General features: G+C 36.5%; 1 protein-coding gene across 5 annotated transcripts in view; it reads left to right on the top strand.

Moving 5' to 3' along the window:
- Positions 1-18,822, top strand: part of SLC38A12 (solute carrier family 38 member 12) — a 78,629-nt gene that overhangs the window by 40,549 nt on the left and 19,258 nt on the right. For all 5 annotated transcript variants that reach the window (XM_087955834.1, XM_087955835.1, XM_087955836.1 and 2 more), the window contains exon 9: positions 16,436-16,529. In XM_087955834.1, the coding sequence (XP_087811960.1) occupies positions 16,436-16,529 (94 nt within the window). The remainder of the gene's footprint in view (positions 1-16,435; positions 16,530-18,822) is intronic.

The raw sequence follows: 18,822 nt of genomic DNA, 5'->3' as shown, positions 1-18,822 counted from the left end.
CCATAGCAACTCCCATGCTTTGGAATATGCTATCTCTGGACTTATTCTTGCACCCTTCCTGCTGATATTAGAGTCTTTTTGACTTTTTATTTAAACAACACATTAAAAATGAAAAGACAAAAAAGCATACTAAGAAACAGCATTTTGTAGAATATGCACAATACTATGGAGAGATATTACATTTAAATATAGATTTTCAATATTTTTGTCCAAAAATATTTATATTGGCAGAGGTAATATATTTTGGGAGAATTTGTTTGTTAATATATCTAAAAAATGGAAACCAAGTATACATAAACAGTTCTTATCTTAAGGAATCTTCGAGCACCTTTGCTATATTAGCATTTAGCAAGTTAGCTTTTAGCTTCTCATACTTTAAAATGTATTGGCACAACAAGCCAAAAAAAAAAAAAAAAAAAACCACCCGTTCTTACATTGTACTATTTTGGGATTAATTACCAGAGGTTATGGTACTATATATCAACTGATTCCAACATGATCTAGAAAAAGCTTGATTAATGTACTTTTAAAAGGATGTGATATCATTTATGAATTATTTTGTTTTTAACTTTTTGATGAAACATCAAAATAGATTCAAGACATAAAAATAGTCCAAGCTGATTTACCTGAAGCCTTTTAAAGATTTTAGATAAAGTATTTGATTTTGTTCTTGTCATGACTATTACGTTTTCATTATCTTAGTAAATTTATTCTGACGATATCCTGTTTTACAAATACAAATATATATTCTCTTAAAGGCTTTTTGTACAGTATATGTAATCCTAATCCTATCCTATTCTCTACCCTACCCTACCCCACTCCACCCAACTGCATTCTCCTCTCCACTTCATTTTTCTCTCTCCTTCTCCTTCACTGTTCCATTTCTAAATTCAACTCTATTCTACTCTTCTGTACTCTGTATTCTGTATTCTATTCATTTGATACGGCCAAAGCGTATTTTCTTTCCTGCTGCTTCAAGTGGAATTTGGTTGGATTAGAATGAGAAAAATAGACTTTGGTGATATGGCTCTGAAGTGGATACTGATCTTGCTATGTACTGTAAAACTTGAGATGGTTGGGAGGAAGGCTTTAGGACAAAAACTGGCTTATTGGTTTGTCTCAATTTACAGATAAATAGTAACAAAGAGGGTTTGAGAATATTCTTTGCACAGAGTTGTCTTTGCACTTCACAAGAGGCCCAATTGTAATTATTAGTTTGTTTTCTTGGTTGCTTGCTCAATTCATATTGCTCTGCGTGGGTAGAATTTTGGTTTGTGGCTTATTTTCATTTAAAGCATGGTCTGTGCTGTCATTATAGATCAGACTGTTTTGGAATAGTCTTATAAGGAGATTTTTATAGGTTTCCCCTTTCCAATCCCATAGCCAGAACATTTATGCAAGGGAAAAAATATTATGCATAGCAGTTCAAAACTACATACGTAGTTTGATTTCTTATGGGCCATGAAATCTGTAGGAATACAAGCCAAACTATGGCAACATATCAATTAAAAGCTTACTGATGCAAAGCCATAGTGTATTAGATTGAGAGATTTATTCTTTTTAGAATTTGGCAGTTTAAGAATATTTTAGGATTTGTCAGAAGAAACTATCATTTTTTTATATAGTATTAAGTTTTCTAGAGCATGTCCTTTGGAAGAAATGTAAAAGTCTTGATTGGGGCTGTATATATTCTGCATGCTTGGTAGCAGATTTCTGTATGGATACTGTTAAAGCTTCAACTAAAGGCATTTTTGTGTACCTTTTTTGGTAATTTAGGACTAGGGGGAATAGAGCTATAGTAGAGGTACTGCAATTGTATGTAAGAAGAAAATTCACAGTTGAATAATATCTTAAGAACAACAAAAGTGCAAGTATGTATCCATGGAGAAAGGATCTATCAAAATTCTTTCTATCTTATTCAGATTTACCTTAGTTGCTGATAAATTTTTATCATTTTCAGTTCACTTAATAAACTATAATGAAAGTATTTATTTTCATTCCCAAGCAACTGAAATCATTTTAGCAATTGGAATGTGAAAGGCTAAAACCATATATTTTGTTTCAAGAAAGAATACTTAGATCTAGTAGTTACATGAGCTAATTTTGGATATGGCTAATTTTGGATATGATTTCCATCTGTCTATGTTGCTCCTTTTAAATATGCTTGAACGTTTTGCTAATTGATTGTAGCCTCCATTTCTCAGGGATATTTTTTGTTGTTGTATTATTTAATAGTAATATTTTATTATACTCCTTCATTGAATTGTTTATGCTTCAAAACCTACCCCAAAATGTTCTTATGTAATTATATAACTGATAGAAACAAATTATTGAATTTCTACATTTAATTAATTGTTGCATACTTTTGTTCATTATTTTGGCCGCTTTATTCCAGAGCAATACCATCGTATATAATACAAATAGACATCAGAGTATGATCCTAATGAAGCCTGCCCATCATGTTCTAACTTGTGGCAGACATAATATGGGTCGGTTATGTAACTAACCTGATTTTATTATCTTTTTTTTTTTGGCAGTTGTAAAGCAAATGCCGCTGTAATTAAGTGAAAGTTGTAGTTATTAAGCAGACCAGTGGCTTGCTATGGGTGCAGTTTTGCTGAAAACCAGGAATAAACACTGGTTTTTGTCAAAATCATCACAAAACTCAATCAAGTGACCACAGGACACTGCAAACAGTTGCAAACAGTAAATGTGTCTCCACTGCTGAGCATCTGAAGTGTGGTAATGTAACTGAGTGTGTGTGTGTGTGTGTGTGCAACTATTAGAACCTTGAATCCAGATCATAAGTATCCCCAAGTTAGGTCAGGTGTCCTAGGTGACCTGTTGTAAGTCAAGTTCTACCTGTATTATTGCCACATTCTTCTTATCCTGTTTTCTTCTTACTTTTGCTTGATTTTCTCCCTTCTCTATCATGATATATTTACATTTAGAATAGTACAAATATAAGCAAAATGATGCCAGAGTGATTCCTGATACAGCACCATAAACAGTCTGGTAATAAAAAATTAAGTAGCGGTCATCTGAGGAAATTGGCAGTCTCTTCCCCCTCCCCTAATTTGATTGTGGAAAGTTAACAGTGGAAACATATACACGTTCCAAACTGCAAGCTTGCTGTTCATTACCATTTTTTGTCTTATATGTGGTAGGATCCTGTGTCCTTGCATTAGCTTTCTGAAAAATAGCATCTTTTCTGTATACTAGGAACAGGAACACCTATTTGAAACCCGCTTTTTTCAACCTAAGGAATAGATTCACATATATTAGTAATTCATGCCTTCTTATGGCATGCCCGTCCCTTAACTTTGAGCAAGGAAAGCAGTTCTTATTGGTCCTAAAACAACCAGGCTGCTATAAAATAGGCTTACAAGAAGCCTGACAGGATCCTTCCCTTTCCCTTTCCCCTTCTCTTTTTTTCTCCCTTCAATCAAGTCCAATTCTTGGAGATTGCCTGGAAAAAGACCCTGCACTTTTCTTAGCAAGGTTTGTCAGGAGTGGTTTGCCATTATCTCCTTCCTACTGGTGAGAGAAAGAGTTTGGCCCAAGGTCACCCAGCTGATTTTGGGCCTAAAGCAAAACTATAACTCGCAGTCTCCTTACCAAGCTGCTTACAAATCTGTGTCCAGAAATGCACAGGTCAGGAACTTTGGATCAAACTGATTTCCCAAGTGAGTGCCCATCATCTTGCTGATTCTTACAGGAGCTTTTGAGTAGTGTCTGCCTTTCTGGCGCAGGAATCTGCCTTCCTTTATGCTGCAGGATTATATCTCCCAGAATCCCTCATTATTGGCCACACTGACTCAAACTGCTCTTTGTTTGTTGGGTTGGGGGATGAAGTTCAGCATCATCTGAAAAGTGTGCGTTCCCCCCCCTCATTTTTTGGTAGTTATAATTTCCTAAAATATTTAAAATAGCAGAATAAATAGCCGCATAAAACTATAAAAGGTAGATAGATAGATGGTGGAAAAGAATAAAAGTATCAATAAATAACAGAGGAAATAGAACAGTTTATACTGACCAGAGGAGCTTAGCAGTAAATGAGAATAACTGCCTGGCTTGATCTGCTTTTAAAATATTTTCCTTAGGGGACAATAAAATTCATTCCTTGTTGTCGCTTGTCTTGTTTAGTCTGATGTGAATGTCTCTTTTGAATCAGTTGTTGTAAACCATCAGTAAATTAATGCATTCCAATTATGAAAATTTGTCTGTTCTGGCTCATTATATGGCTGCATCTTCGTCTGTCTGTTGGTCTATGTATCTATCTTATCTAGCAATGTTAGATTTAATTGCTTCTTTTCAGCATGGTAATCACTTTCATTTTTATTGATTCAGCTTATGAGGTTATGAAACAGACATTGGCTGTGCATCCAGCCTATTGATACAATTTCTAAAGAATCCATTTTTAATTTCCTCGCTTTGGTTCAGGTGCTCTGGCTCCTGATTTGCATTTTTATTTCCTATATCCTGTCCCATACGAGAGTCATGTTTTAAGATTGTATTTTTATTCATTTAGTTTGTATTTTTATTTTTATTTAGTTGCTTACATTATTTTTCCAATTCCTTTGTGTACTTGACCCGTGGCTCATCCAATAGGGCAGAGTTCCCCAGTATTTTCAGTTTTTCAGAGCAGCAGGGCGGGGGAGGGGTGGTGGTTGCACACGTGTGGCGCCCGTGCTTACACAAGTGGGTATGCACACATACATGCCTGCTCTCTCCCACCACTTTTCTTGCCCGGTTCCGAAAGGTTTAAGGCCTGGTGGTGGGCCAGGGGTTCGGGATCCTTGTAATAGGGTGTAAATAATTGGCTTGATGTCATGCATCAGATGTTCATACTTCTGACACATATATTTATTGCCCTCTTCTTGCTGATATTGCTCTTTTAAGTATTCCTTTGAATACCACAAAATCTTACTGTTTTATCTACAGAATGCTATAAATTTTAAAGACTCCTGGTCGTGAGCTTGTTACTCTTAGGGTGAAAGAGATAAAAGCCCAAACTCGCATTTTCAGAAGGTTTTGTCACTTTTGTTCTGGGGTGGGGAGGTCCTCATTAGAAGAAGGGTTCCAAATGTATGTTGCCTGTGTGTCTTTCATCTTTGATTATGTCTGACAAAGAAATCTAAGAATATATTTATGCATAATAGCACCAAGAGTTAATTGATTCTGTGAAATTAAGATTTGCGATAGTACTGAAAATCAGGCTGCATTTTCTGCATACAATCGGATGATAGTCTCTTGAGCCAGGAATCTACCAAACATAAGCCTAGATAATCCTGCTTGGATTTCAATACCGAGAATTTTCAGCTCCAGAGTGGGGGGGAGGCTTCAGATGCTTCTCTACTCCTAGGGTTGAAAATCCAAACAGTTCTAAGGCTCCCAGGCACTTCCTCACCCACTCCTTCATCTGCCCTGCCTGGGAATTGCAACTTCCTGTCAGTTTCCTCGCCTAACAACCAGGCCATTCGCTTAATGATGGCAAACAGGAATATCCGAATTGCTGTGTCTAACAAAGCAAGTCACACTTTATAACCGCATTGCTTAGTGATGGTAATTCTGGTCCCAATTGTGGTTTGTGAGTTGAGGATTATCTGTATGTTTGTTCCTTAGAGGCTGGCTTATGTATGTGAGAGAGTGGGAGAGGAAGGAATTAATTTTCTAAATGGGGTACTCTTATTTTACAGGCAATTAACTTTAATTATTAGTGATTGGGGTGGGTTTGCTCACTACTCTGTTCTTTTTTGGACTATAGTTCCTTGCAAATGTACAGTATACATGCACGTACAAGTATCACATGTCACACATTTTCAGAGAAGGTGGAAATATCCTGGATTGGTTTCTGCTGGTGTTGACAGCTTTAGATTAATTGTAAAGGGAAGTTGGGCAGTGGCTCTGTTTTAAAGAGGCAGGGAGGGAGGGAATGAGAGGAAAAGGAAGGGGGGCAGAGAGAGAACACAGAGAGAGAGAATAGAAATGAAATATGATACAAAATATGTTACAAATCTATTTCTAATTCCTTTATACTGATTTTTCTGTTTGGGAGATAGTATACTTATTGCACAATTAATAGTTATATCCGCTAGAAATATTTTGATTAATTACTAAGGATTTATTCTTAAATGCCAGGGGTTGAAGAGTGTGGTATGTTGTTTACTTCCTTGCATGTGTTGTTTTGTTTTGCTTTGTTTTGTTGGCTGCTGACTATTAGACATAAACCCCTTCGGGCTTTTTAATAGTGCCTATATGAAACCCTTCTGAATAAAAAGGTTAGGCATTATTTTTCCAGCATCAAGTACATTCTCTTTCTTCTCTCAGATAAGGCTTATTCATTCAAGCTTACCGAAGTGATACACCAGTAAGCAGGGGTGGGATTCAAATTTTTTAACAACCGGTTCTGTGGGCATGGCTTAGTTGGTGGGCATGGCTTGGTGGGCATGTGACTGGGTGGACGTGGCTTGGTGGTCATCTTATTGGCTGGGCGTGGACAACTCAATATCACCCACATCGAGGCACGCATCTCCTTGCCTGGCTTCTCATGACTATGGGGATGCTGCAACAGTCGTAAGTATGAAAAAGGGTCATAAGTCACTTTTTTCGTGCCATTGTAACTTTGAATGGTCACTCCACACAAGCAAAGTACCAGCAAAGGAGGGGGAAAAAACTCCAGAGAAGTTCCTGAGTCATGAAGTCTAGTCCTGTCAAGAATGTAATAAGAGAGGCAGTTTCTATAAGCAACAGCAGAATGTTTCCTTCCTGCCTTAACAACCTGTTCTAGCGAATAGGTGCGAACTGGTAGAATCCCACCCCTGCCAGTAAGCATTTGTTATTTGTACTTGCATTCATCAAAAATTTTATTCCTTTAAAATGCATGAAGAACAAAATATTCTTTCTGAACACAGGAGATTGGAAAACAAAATTCATAATTCAGGTGCAATGATTTGTGACTGTTCATTCGGGAAATGAACTTAATGGTGGAACCCTTTAGGAGAAAGAAGTATGTGAAGATACGATCTTATGGAAATTAATGGTGAAGTTTGCTTCAGAATTAATAACCATGAAAAAAGTAAGCTAGATTTCCAATCTGAAAAAAGGTTTACTTCAAAAAAAATCTTATAGCAATAAATCAAACAGCACTTTTTTTCCTCCAGTGAGGAAGACCATTGTGCCTTTAAATAACAGTTCATGTGGTCAATGGTAGGTTTCCAGTACTTCAACTTTTTCAAATTTTCTGTCCTTTCTGGAGCCGAAGCAAGTTGCAGATTTTGCTGGTTGATTTTGGTGTGTTCCAATTTGCCGAGAACACCTGTTCTTTAATTATCCACATCCCTTGTCTGTCTCTTTGTTTCACCTCTTTTTGATCTATGGGCTAATCTTTTTTCCTCCAGTGGGGATTGTATTAGCAATCCAATCATGTTTTCCTAAGAAAATTGAATAGGGATCTGAATTATAATTTCTAGACACAAAAGATAGCTATTCTCCTTTTGGCACTGATACAAGCTTTATACTTACTTAGTGTGACTATGAATCATGATCCTTTTTTATCTTCATTGTAATATGAAGTTCCTGGACCTTTCAGATAATTTTTGTAGATCAATCATTTAAAACATTCTAAAATTTTACAGGCTGCATAGCTGCTCATATTATGGCTTAAAACAGGGGTGTCAAACTCAAGGCCCGGATCCAGCCTGTGGTGTGTTTAGATCTGGCCTCTGGGGCTGTGCTGGAAACAGCGAAGGACCAGCCTGCGGTGTCTCTGCCAGCAAAAACGGAGCTTAGGAGTGCCGTATGCAGGCCTCCCAAGCTCTGTTTTCACTGGCAGAGGGTTGGAGGAAGCCTTCACAGCCGAAAATGGAGCTCCGGAGCCTGTTTTCGCTGGCAGAACACTCGGGCCACCACAGGCACCCCCAACATGGAGCTGGCCACGCCCACCCCAGCCTCCCAAGGTCAAACACAACCCTGATGCAGACTTGTCCAAATGGATCAAACAGTTAAAAGTAGTGGTGGGAAATTTGTACTTTTACACTTGCCAATCCATTTAATGTAGCCTTACAATGAAGTAGAATTAGTCCTTCTAATTATGTGTCCTGTCTAGAAGTTACCTGAGAGGTTGATACTTCAGTTGGAACTGGCAACTCTGTTGCTAAACAACATGGTCCTTAAGAAAAATATCAAATGACCATGTTCAACATATGACAGCATTTTCACTTCAGTTCTTAAGCCATGGGCATCAAACTCGCGGCGTCACGTTGCTGTCACATGATGTATAGTGACATTTTTTCCCTTCGCGGAGCTGGGGTGGGCCTGGCCTGTGTGTGACACATCCAGCCCATGGGCCGCCAGTTTGACACCCCTGGGTTAATCACTTAGTGAAACTTAGTTACTAAGTTTCTATATAGCCATTGGACAAGTGTTTTTAACAATTGCATTGTAACTTCATTCTTGGTTCTGCAGAAATAGGAATGACATAGAAGGAAAAGAATGTTTCTCTGGCAACAAAAGGAGAATTTTCCTATCAGACGTAAGATTAGGTTACTTTGTGGTCTGTGAGATCAGTAATGCAATCCCTTGAAAAATATGCAGCTAATTTTGAGGGTTAAAGGAATAGGTTTAAGAAAGGAAAGGAATAGGTTGGGTAAGAAAGAAGATCATAGGAGGCCTTTTTCTGTATGTTTAAGAGTTTTAAGACATTGGACGCATCTTCAGATTTGGTAAAGCAGGAGAGCAGATCTTATATGCAGCAAAAGGGTATCAGAATTCATGAATTTTTTGGACTTCCGGTTTGAAGGGCTTCGGCGACAGGGAGAAATCCGCGATCGTGTGCAGTTTCTGTCTGGGCTCGCCGCTGGAGCGCCCCGAGCCAGCTGGTTTCGGGGCTAAGCCACCCCGTAGAGGTGGTGAAGAGGGGGGAGACCGCCAGCAGGGTTGAGGAGAGCCGCATCTCTCCTCCTCAGCTGGCCATTACTCCCTTTCCCGAAGGCGGTTGCAGCGGTGGTCAGAAATGGCCACCACAAAGGAGAACTCGACCAGAAAAGAATGTGCAGGAGGAAGATAAGAAGTGAAAGTTTGGGCTGACCGGGTTAAATTGTAAAAGCAACAACTAAGGTACCCTGGAATTTAAACTTACAAAAAATAACATTGCTCCCAAAGAAGAGTCGGAAGCAGCGAAGGAAAGTGAAAAGGGAAAGGTTTGGCTTTTTCTTCTTCTTCTCTCTCCTTCCCTATACTGACAACTAAGAGACTTAAATAAGAAATCGGAAAAATCTGCTTTGACATCAATAGGCAATTAAGTTGAAAATAAAATAAAATGCCAAAAGGATAAGAAAGATTTCTGGACATTAAAAATTTTCTTTTTCATAAGCAGGAAGGGAGAGAAAAAGAATAAGGGCAGGATCTGGAAGAGGGAGGAGACTGCCTGGAATTAAAAAGAATCTACAGTAAAACTTCAACAAGACTTCTAAAAGATACATTTTAACTGAAACTTTGCAACTAAATTTTTTAAACTTTGCAACCCCAGGAAGAGAAAGTGAAAAAAAAAAAGAGCAAAAAAGAAACAGCTTGCGTGTATTTGGATTATTTGGTGATCTTTGGATTCTTGGTTATTATATTTGAATGACTAAAATCAATCGGGTGGTTGTTTAAAAATTTATACAATGGCACCACTTCTGGATGAATTGAAAATGGAACTTAAAAAGTACAAAGAAGATGCACAAGAAGGGAAGGGTTCTTTTGGCTTCGTTTTTCAATTCTTAGAAATGGAGATTTGGAACTATGAGAAACAAGAAGAAAAGACTGCAAAACAAGAAGACTGGGACAAAGAAGAAGCCATCTTTAATGAACAAGCAATTTTATGTGGGGAAGAAAAAGGAAAGGGGGGAAAGAGAATGGAGAATTTAAGACTTAAAAAACAACCAAAGAAAAGAAAAATAATTCGAAAAATAAGTATAATACTGGAAAGCAACAGAAAAGGGGAATACAGAAGAGAGAAATAGAGGTAGAGAGACAAGGGGGTAAAAAGGGGAGAGAGAAGAAGAGAGGGAAGAAGGTAAGGAAAAGAAGTTACAAAGGACCGGAGCAAGATATAGAGAAACAGGACCTATTTAGAGATAATGGGTGAAAATCTAACTGAAAAAGGGATTCTGTAAAGGTACATAAGATTGTATTGTTATATTAGTAATAGAAATAACTTTAGAAAATTGGGAACAACGTATGATTAAAATGAGGGATAAAATAGTTAGTGTAATTTAGTGAAATGTTTGTGAATAAAATAAGTGAAATAAAATAAATGAGAAAATTGAATTAGGAAGGAACGGGAACATTTTAATTAGATAATGTTTTATAAAATATAAGTGAAGAGAGGGGGGAATTAACTATGGAAAGCTTATAATTGTTCCCATAGAAGTATGATATTTAATTGAAAAGTAATGTTAAAGATGTTAAGACTTTAATGAATATTAATATTAATGATAGAATTGAATTGGAATGGAATGTTGTTTTAATTATATACATTTATAATTTTTTCTTTTTTTAAGAATACAGTGTGTATTTTAAGAATGTACCAAGTAGAATCCGAATGGAAATTATGTATCATATTGAATGTTACAACTTTAGGGAAAAGATATAAAGGCGTAACTACAGGAGAAATTTTGTTTAATGAGAAAAGATAATATATAATTGAAACAGGACAGACAAAAAATATAAATACAATGATTTGTATTGAGATGAGATAATTAAAATAAATTTGAGAAAATTAAAAGAGGGGAGAAGCTATGCGGAAAATGTAAAATAGTAATAAGATATGGAATAGAATATAAAAATGAGCATGAACCTGAATTTGTGTCTGTACGAAGAAATGTAACCTGGGATTACGCTACTTTCAAAAAAGATGTTTTATCTGTATTTTTTTTCTCTTTGTGAAAACTCAAATAAAATTTACAAAAAAAAAAAAAAGAATTCATGAATTTTGTATTTCTTTGTATTTGGGAAATGCCTGTGATATTAGCTACCTGTGTTGTTTGTAGATTTGTTATGTTGAAATGTTTATTATGGTTTGTTGAGGGTCCAGCTGAGAGACAAAGATCAATGAAAAACACAATAAAATGCTATTGTAACCTCTGCTTAATATTCTATACTTTTTAATTCCTTCATTTCTTTATAATGAGTTCAGAAATGAGTTCGTAATATTACATTTGTTTTTAATCTTAAACCATATCCTGAAATCTTTGAAGAAAGGTAGCAAAAATGATTTATGTGAAGTACATACATGATTCTTGCAGCCACTGATCCACTAAGCACACATCCTGTCACTCAGAATGTAGACTGCATTACTGCTCAAAGGATGCTCTAGGGTTGCTGGAGACTAAGAAGCTGTTCACCTTACTAAACTTCAGGCGTATCCTGCCAACACTAAATATTGTTTTCCTCTGTTGCCTTACCTTAGGGAATCGGAATTCACCTTTTCCCCTTCATTCCAAGCAGAGTTGATTTAAATGGTTTTGTCAGAGTTGCACATGGACTCTTATAATCTTAAATCCAGGAAAAGTGGATCAATATTTCTGGAGAATTCACCTTTTGAATTATGAATAATAGCAACCCAATGTGTGATATTAAAAAATATTAGGGATCTTTTATTATTATTTGCCGAATACAATGTACCCATACACCAGACTATTCCTTTTCATGTAAGTTCTCAGCCAGCAGCATAGTATACTCTGGATATAGAAGTACTCATACATGTAATCAATGAGCATACCACAACCGTTGCGTTCACATTTATGGATAAATATACTAAATTGCCAGTTTAATTCACTTGTCTTATTCCCTATACGCAATATAGAATTGCATCTTACTTTTTATTTGAAGAACAGGCTTGCAATAGAATAGACTGTATGCAGCAGAATATTCTTTTCCCAACTATTTGACTGTATTATTTAAATGGAAAATAGATATAGAATTAATCAGTACCAAATATTTTATTGATACTTCAGAAATTTTCAAGTTTAATTTTAAAATGAATTGTACATGTTTAGATAATAAATTTAGAATGTTAATATCATTAGTTCAAGGCTAAATAATAATAATAACAATTATACCTGTTTGAGCATTTTACATATGTTTAACATCAAGCATGGATAAATTAATAAAGAATACATCCAAAGAATGAGGAAAACACTAAAGACAAAACTGAATGATGGAAACACCATCAAAGCTATAAATACCTGGGCCAAACCTGTGATATGACACACACTTGGAATTATTAACTGGACACAAGCTGAACTGGACAGTTTGGACTGAAAAACAAGAAAATGGATGACTATTTGTTATACATTATGTCCCTGAAGTGATAATGACAGATTATACCTGCTCTGCAAAAATAGAAGCAGAGGTTTACTTTAGGTCAAATAAACTGTGAAGCATGCATTCGGTTATGTAAAAGTCAGTAAAAAAGGAGACTGACGCAAGATAAAAATTGGAACTTACTCAATGTACACAAAAAAAATATTTGAATATCAAAATAATACATGAACAAAATACCGACAAGAAAAGCATTACATGGTCAATTTCTTTAAAAGATGGTGTGATGACCCAGGGCGGGATACAAAAGCAACAATGTCACAAAAACAGGTGAAGTCCCTTTAATTCCTTCAACTTGGCTTTAAAGGTCCAATTATCATTGACTGGAGAAAAAACTCCCCCACAAACAGTTGCGAAAAGGAAGAACTTCCATTCAAACTCAAAACATATATAAATAGAAAAACAACACAAACCACACTGAAGGATTAATGAGACAAGGCAGGATAAGGGCTTGTGGCATGATATTTTTCCGATTAAAATCGGAATTGATTTTCTTCAATCGCCCGGCGTAGCGGCGGCGGGCGGGCGAGCGGAGGCGCGCGGCAGGCGGGGTGAGCCGGGCGAGGGGGCGAGCGCATGGTGCGCCGGCGGTCAGTGCGAGCGGCGGGCGGGCGGGCGGTGCGAGCGGCGGGCGGGCGAGCGGGCGGGCGAGCGCGGGCGACGCGCGGTCGGTGTGAGGGGCGGGTGGAGCGCTGAGGGGGGCGCTAAAGCTACCGGGCGGGCGGGCGGGCGATTTCTTTGGCCGGCCCCGATTTTTTTTTCTGAGGGGATTATCATGCCTGGGCTTGAAGATGTCCACAGATATCGAAATACACACACTGGGAAAGACGCCAGAACTCAGATAAGAACTGACAGACTAGAAATATTTTCACACTTTGCTTCCAGCACTGGCCCATGCGCAGTTTGTCCTTTTAAACAGTCCTCACAGCTGCAGCCCATGAAGGGGATCAAGGCCCTTTCCTCCCTGTAGACCACGCCATTCACATTTCTCCCTTATCTGCTCCTCCCTGCGTCCCCTAGGACGAAGGGGGGGATGGGCCTGGATCTTTCTCTGAATGCCCAGCTGGCCTGTACCCTTCCCCAGTTTCCTCCACAACCTCCGGAGCCACACTCCCACTCCCTGTCGGCTGTTCCTCCTCTCCCTCAGAGTCAGATTCTAACAGGGGCATGACAGATGGAGGGGAAAGTGGAAAAAATAAAATTTGGCAATAGCTTACAATTGGAAGAATTAAAAAAAGAAAGAAACTGGAGGCTTGATTTTGGCTGCTCAAGAGGAAACTATTTAAACTAATACAATCAAGACCAGAACTGAAAAAAATAATAAATGATTCAAAATGCAGATTGTGCAAAGAAGAAGAAATAGTAGATTTTACAGCTCGTGCAAGAAGATTCACAAACTGATTATGATAAATTATCATGACCCAGTAATGTAAATTAGTAGGAAAATATAGTTGGGAAAAAAAATTGAAAAATGAGCAGGTTAAAATATTGTGGGATTTCCAAATACAACCTGATAAAGTCTTGCATAATACAACATATTTAAGTGTGGTTGAAAAGAAGAAGAATGGATAATTATTATGTGGATAATTGATGTGACAATTTCAGGGGTAGTAGAATAGAAGACAAAGAATTGGAGATCACCAAGTATCAAAAATATCACAAAGTTGAAAGATTATGGCATAAACTGACTGTGGTCACAGTGGTTATTGGTACACTGGGTGGTATATGAAAAAGCCTCGGATGACACTTCATAAACTGCACATTGACAAAATTTCCATCTATTAATTACAAAGGCTTGGATCTGCATATCTACCACTCTGATATATTACAATATGCTAGGTTCTTGGAAATAATTCCATGCTTATGAAGGCTAACACATGTTAAAGAACTGGTAGCTGTAATTTCATATTGTGTATATAATAATAATAATCTAGAGAATTTGTAAAATGTTTATGATATGCTTTAAGAGATACTTCTGAACATTTTGGAAATCCCTTGAAAGGAAATGTGGAAACAGGTTATTGATAATCCCATAAAACTGGATTGATTCTGACAATATGGTTTATGCACCACTACTGTTGGTTTTTGAAAATATGGCTGTGAGATGAGTTCCTGAACCAAATACTTAAAAGAAGTTAAATTTGAATCTCCCATCATTTTTTTCAACACCTTGGTTAACAAGGAGAGACATGATTGCACCTGGGATATATGTCCAAATGAAAATGAAATGCATGCTCATGAACACATTCACTTTCTTCTACGTGACAAAACATGAATATTCAGTAGGACAAATAACAAGGGTGATTTTCATCAAGTCAAGCAGAATGAAAAGAAAGTCTCTTTTAGACTTCAGTCCCAACTGGATTTGTCCACCTTTCTGTCAATTAAAAAAAAGACAAAATGGATGATTAATCAAGTCAGTAGTGAAATGTGCAAGAAATATTGGGCTGCTTTTGCACCTACATAAATGTGTATTCTGAATTTTTGTTTGCTATTTTTCACTTTCTCTGATGATGCATTCTATATGGCATATTTTAGTATTAATAAAATCGGGAGCGTCCTATCAAATCCAGTACCTGTCAATAGTGGTGTCCCCCAGGGCAGTGTTCTAGGACCAACTCTCTTCATACTCTACATAAACGACCTCTGTGATCATATTAAGAGCAATTGCGTTCTCTTCGCTGATGATGTAAAGCTGTTCAATACCACAGACAATACTGCTACCCTACAAAAAGATCTTGACTATGTATCTGAATGGTCAAACAAATGGCAACTTCAAATCTCAACAAATAAATGCTCTGTCCTACATATTGGCAAAAAAAAATCAGAAAATAAAATACAAGCTGAATAGCCAAGATCTTGTTGATGACCCAAGCTCTGTAAAGGACCTTGGAATACTCACCTCTAATGATCTAAGTGCTAGAGCCCACTGCAACTACATAGCCAAAAAGGCATTAAGAGTTGTTAACCTAATCCTACGTAGCTTTTTCTCTGGTAATATCACACTACTAACCAGAGCATACAAAACATTTGCTAGACCAATACTCGAATACAGTTCATCAGTCTGGAACCCTCATTACGTATCTGATATTAACACAATTGAGAAAGTCCAGAAATATTTCACAAGAAGAGTTCTCCACTCTTCTACTCGTTGTAGAATACCTTATGCCACCAGACTTGAAATTCTAGAACTAGAAAACCTTGAATTACGCCGTCTTCGGTCTGACTTAAACATGGTATATAAAATCATACATTGCAATGTCCTACCTGTCAATGAATACTTCAGCTTCAACCATAACAACACAAGAGCACACAATAGATACAAACTCAAAGTAAACCGCACCAAACTTGATTGCAGGAAATACGACTTCAGCAATAGAGTGGTCAATGTCTGGAATACTCTACCCGACTCTGTAGTCTCTTCCCCAAACCCCAAAAAACTTTAACCTTAGACTGTCTACTATTGACCTCACCCCTTTCCTAAGAGGTCTGTAGGGGGCGTGCATAAGCGCACCAACGTGCCTACCGTCCCTGTCCTATTGTTTCTCTTATTCTTTTATTTTTCTTATATGTACCCATTTCATGTATTCACAACTATGTATACACTTATACTTATTATCTTGTAAACAATTGGCAAATCAAATAAATAAATAAAATAAATAAAAAATAAATAAAAAAATAAATAAATAAATTAATGATATATGTTTAATAAGCCAGTTTGGAACAAATTTGAGTCTTACTAAAAATATCAAAATTTGTTTCTTCTTTGGAGAAATTTGCAAAAAACATATTAATAATGGATAGTAGGTATAATCTGAGGTAGAGAAACTTGTATAGCACTGTCTACCAGCTGAATGTGATGAAGCCTATTAGTATTATGCCTCGTACCTTAATAAAAATAATAAGTAAATTGTTTAATAAGCAAATTTATTCTTTTTTAAGTGAATAATAATTGGTAAAACTGTATTTCAATGAATTCTTTATACTTCTACCAGTTTCCTTAATCTGCATTGTTTTCTCAATTGTTTTTCTTAATCTTAATTATTTTTCTCAATTGTTTTTCTTTCAGGCAGTATTTACTCTTCTTTTGGGTCCTTTCACCTTTTTTAATGTGCAGAAAACTAAATATCTTCAGATCATGACATCGCTAATGAGGTGGTTAGGTAAGTCTACAAGTCACAGATATTTTGTGTCCTTTTTTACTCTCTCCCCCCGCCTGTATATGTATGCATGCACAGTGGACTTTCCCACTGAGACTTTTAAGCAACGATGTAGTGCAAAAACCACTTATTCAGTCAGGCATGCCCTCCTTCCCTCCCTTGGGATATAATCAAATTTTAAATAGTTACTTCTACCCCCCCATCCCACCCCAAAGAGAGATTTTAATGGGCATTATTAAACCCAGAATCAAAGAGATCAAGATGCTAATAATATCCCAATTATCTATGGCTAACTCATTATTTGAATATATTACCATCATAATAAAAGAGACTGTGCTAGTGTTCATCACTTTTGGGGTTTATTTTTTGTATGCTTCTTAAAATTTGTCATGAAATACATACATGCAGTCTGAATGTTTCATCTGAACACATATGTAACTCTTTAATGGAGCACTATAGAAAGATCAACAGCTGTTTGCAATTAAACCAAATGTTATACTAAATTTGATATCATTGAAAAAATATCTTAGGTAATTGCTTTTGTATTACAAAATTGACATTTGTTGGGTGTGACTGATCATAAAGAATTTGTTCTTTGCCAGGCTTACTTTGTGTTAACTCGCAAAGAGCATGCTAATAACGTATCTTTGATTTCCATAAATCTGTTTCTCTCTATATATTGATTTTTCTAGATCAGGGTTTTGAATCTTTTTTTTTTTCAGGCTGCAGAACTTCCTAGTTTAAAATAAAAAAAATTCCCCTGGTGATTCCCATCCAGGGATGCTACATGGTGTGTTCCTGTAACTCGAAGTTATTTAGGGTCTCAAGGAAATGGCTCTTTCATTCCTTTTAGTGGAGATGCTTGGAATAGAAAAAAAGGATGCCCTTCCTCAGAGCTGCTGAGATATGAGTAGGCAAGGTGTGGCTAAACTCAGCCCGAGACTTTATTTCAGTGCCATAATACCATATAAGAAATGCCAGTCTCAAATATGCTTCAGATTGTTCTCAGGTTGCCACTATCTTTCAGTGTTTATAATCAAACTGAACAATGAACAGAACTTCCTAATGAACTCTGGTACCTTGAATGGAAAAAAATAGAAAGATATCTGAGGAGTAGCAAATATGGGCAGAAAGAATATGAAAGGAACATAAGTTAGACTTTTTTTTATCTTAAGGGTTAAATTCCTCCCCAAATTCCTGCCATTTCTCAGTACTGTCGTACAAACCTGGGGTGGTAATTTCTTTTTAATATAACCAAACACTCTTATGGATCAATTAGCTTACTCCACGCTTGTTGGAGTTGCCTGCTCCCACAGTCTGTGCCACCTCTTAGCTGCCACCATGGCATCTTCTCTATTCAGCCATTCTGCCCTTGGTTACTCTCCTCCTGGATCATGCAGTGACTCTACTTGTCACTCAGTGTTGCTGTTTTAACTGCAGTTAATCCATAATGTGATATTTATCTGTAGTTTACTTGTGGATAAGCAAGTTAAACAGTTACATATTATGAATCTTGGATGTGTAGAGACAAGATTCCTCAATTTGGACTGTATAAGTTACATAAACCATATGCTCAAGAAGAATGGGATTGCTATAAGACTCTCAAGAACTTAACTTGAGTTTGTGTACCTTGTGTTAGATATTCTGTTTGGCAGCAAAATGGTTGCCACACTATCAGTATCTTCTCTTCCAGGCAGCAGAAGTTTTTTAAATAGAAAGTCTCCAAAAACAATGGGAGTGATTTATTAGAATTGCTCTGATATCTTTTTTTTTTAAAACAAGTTTTATTGATTTTTCAAAAACACACAAATCATCATTAACCATTACATGCTTAAACCTTTTTCCATTATAAATTTAACAAGTCAGATAAAACCTTATTTTATACACTATAATTCTGTTTTAAACCATTTCCATATAAACATACAAAAACCTCTTATCCAATTTCTCTTTACTTCTCTTTACTCTTATTCAATTTCATTATTATTATTTCATCTATTTCCTTCTGACTTAGTTACCATTATTCTCATTCTATATTTCTGCAAGGTTTTATTAATTCTCCCAAAAAAAACATATACACACAACACACAAAACATAAAAAAAATCTTTTTGGAAAGTAACTTAGCCCCAGGTATCTCTCTCTTCATGGACTTCAGTTATATTCATGCTCATCTTACATGTCATTACTTATTTTATTTACCATTCTAAATCTTCTATATTAACTTCTCCACACATTTCACTCTTCTTAATTCTATCTTAATTAATCATCTTAATTTGAGTCATTATATTTGTATCTTTT

The sequence above is a fragment of the Notechis scutatus genome, chromosome 2 (assembly GCF_049901735.1).
Source record: "Notechis scutatus isolate UNSWTSFEM ecotype Mainland chromosome 2, rNotScu1.2, whole genome shotgun sequence".
NCBI lineage: Eukaryota > Metazoa > Chordata > Lepidosauria > Squamata > Elapidae > Notechis > Notechis scutatus.
The sequence above is the reverse complement of the archived record's forward strand: the minus strand, read 5'-3'. Positions and strand labels throughout refer to the sequence as shown.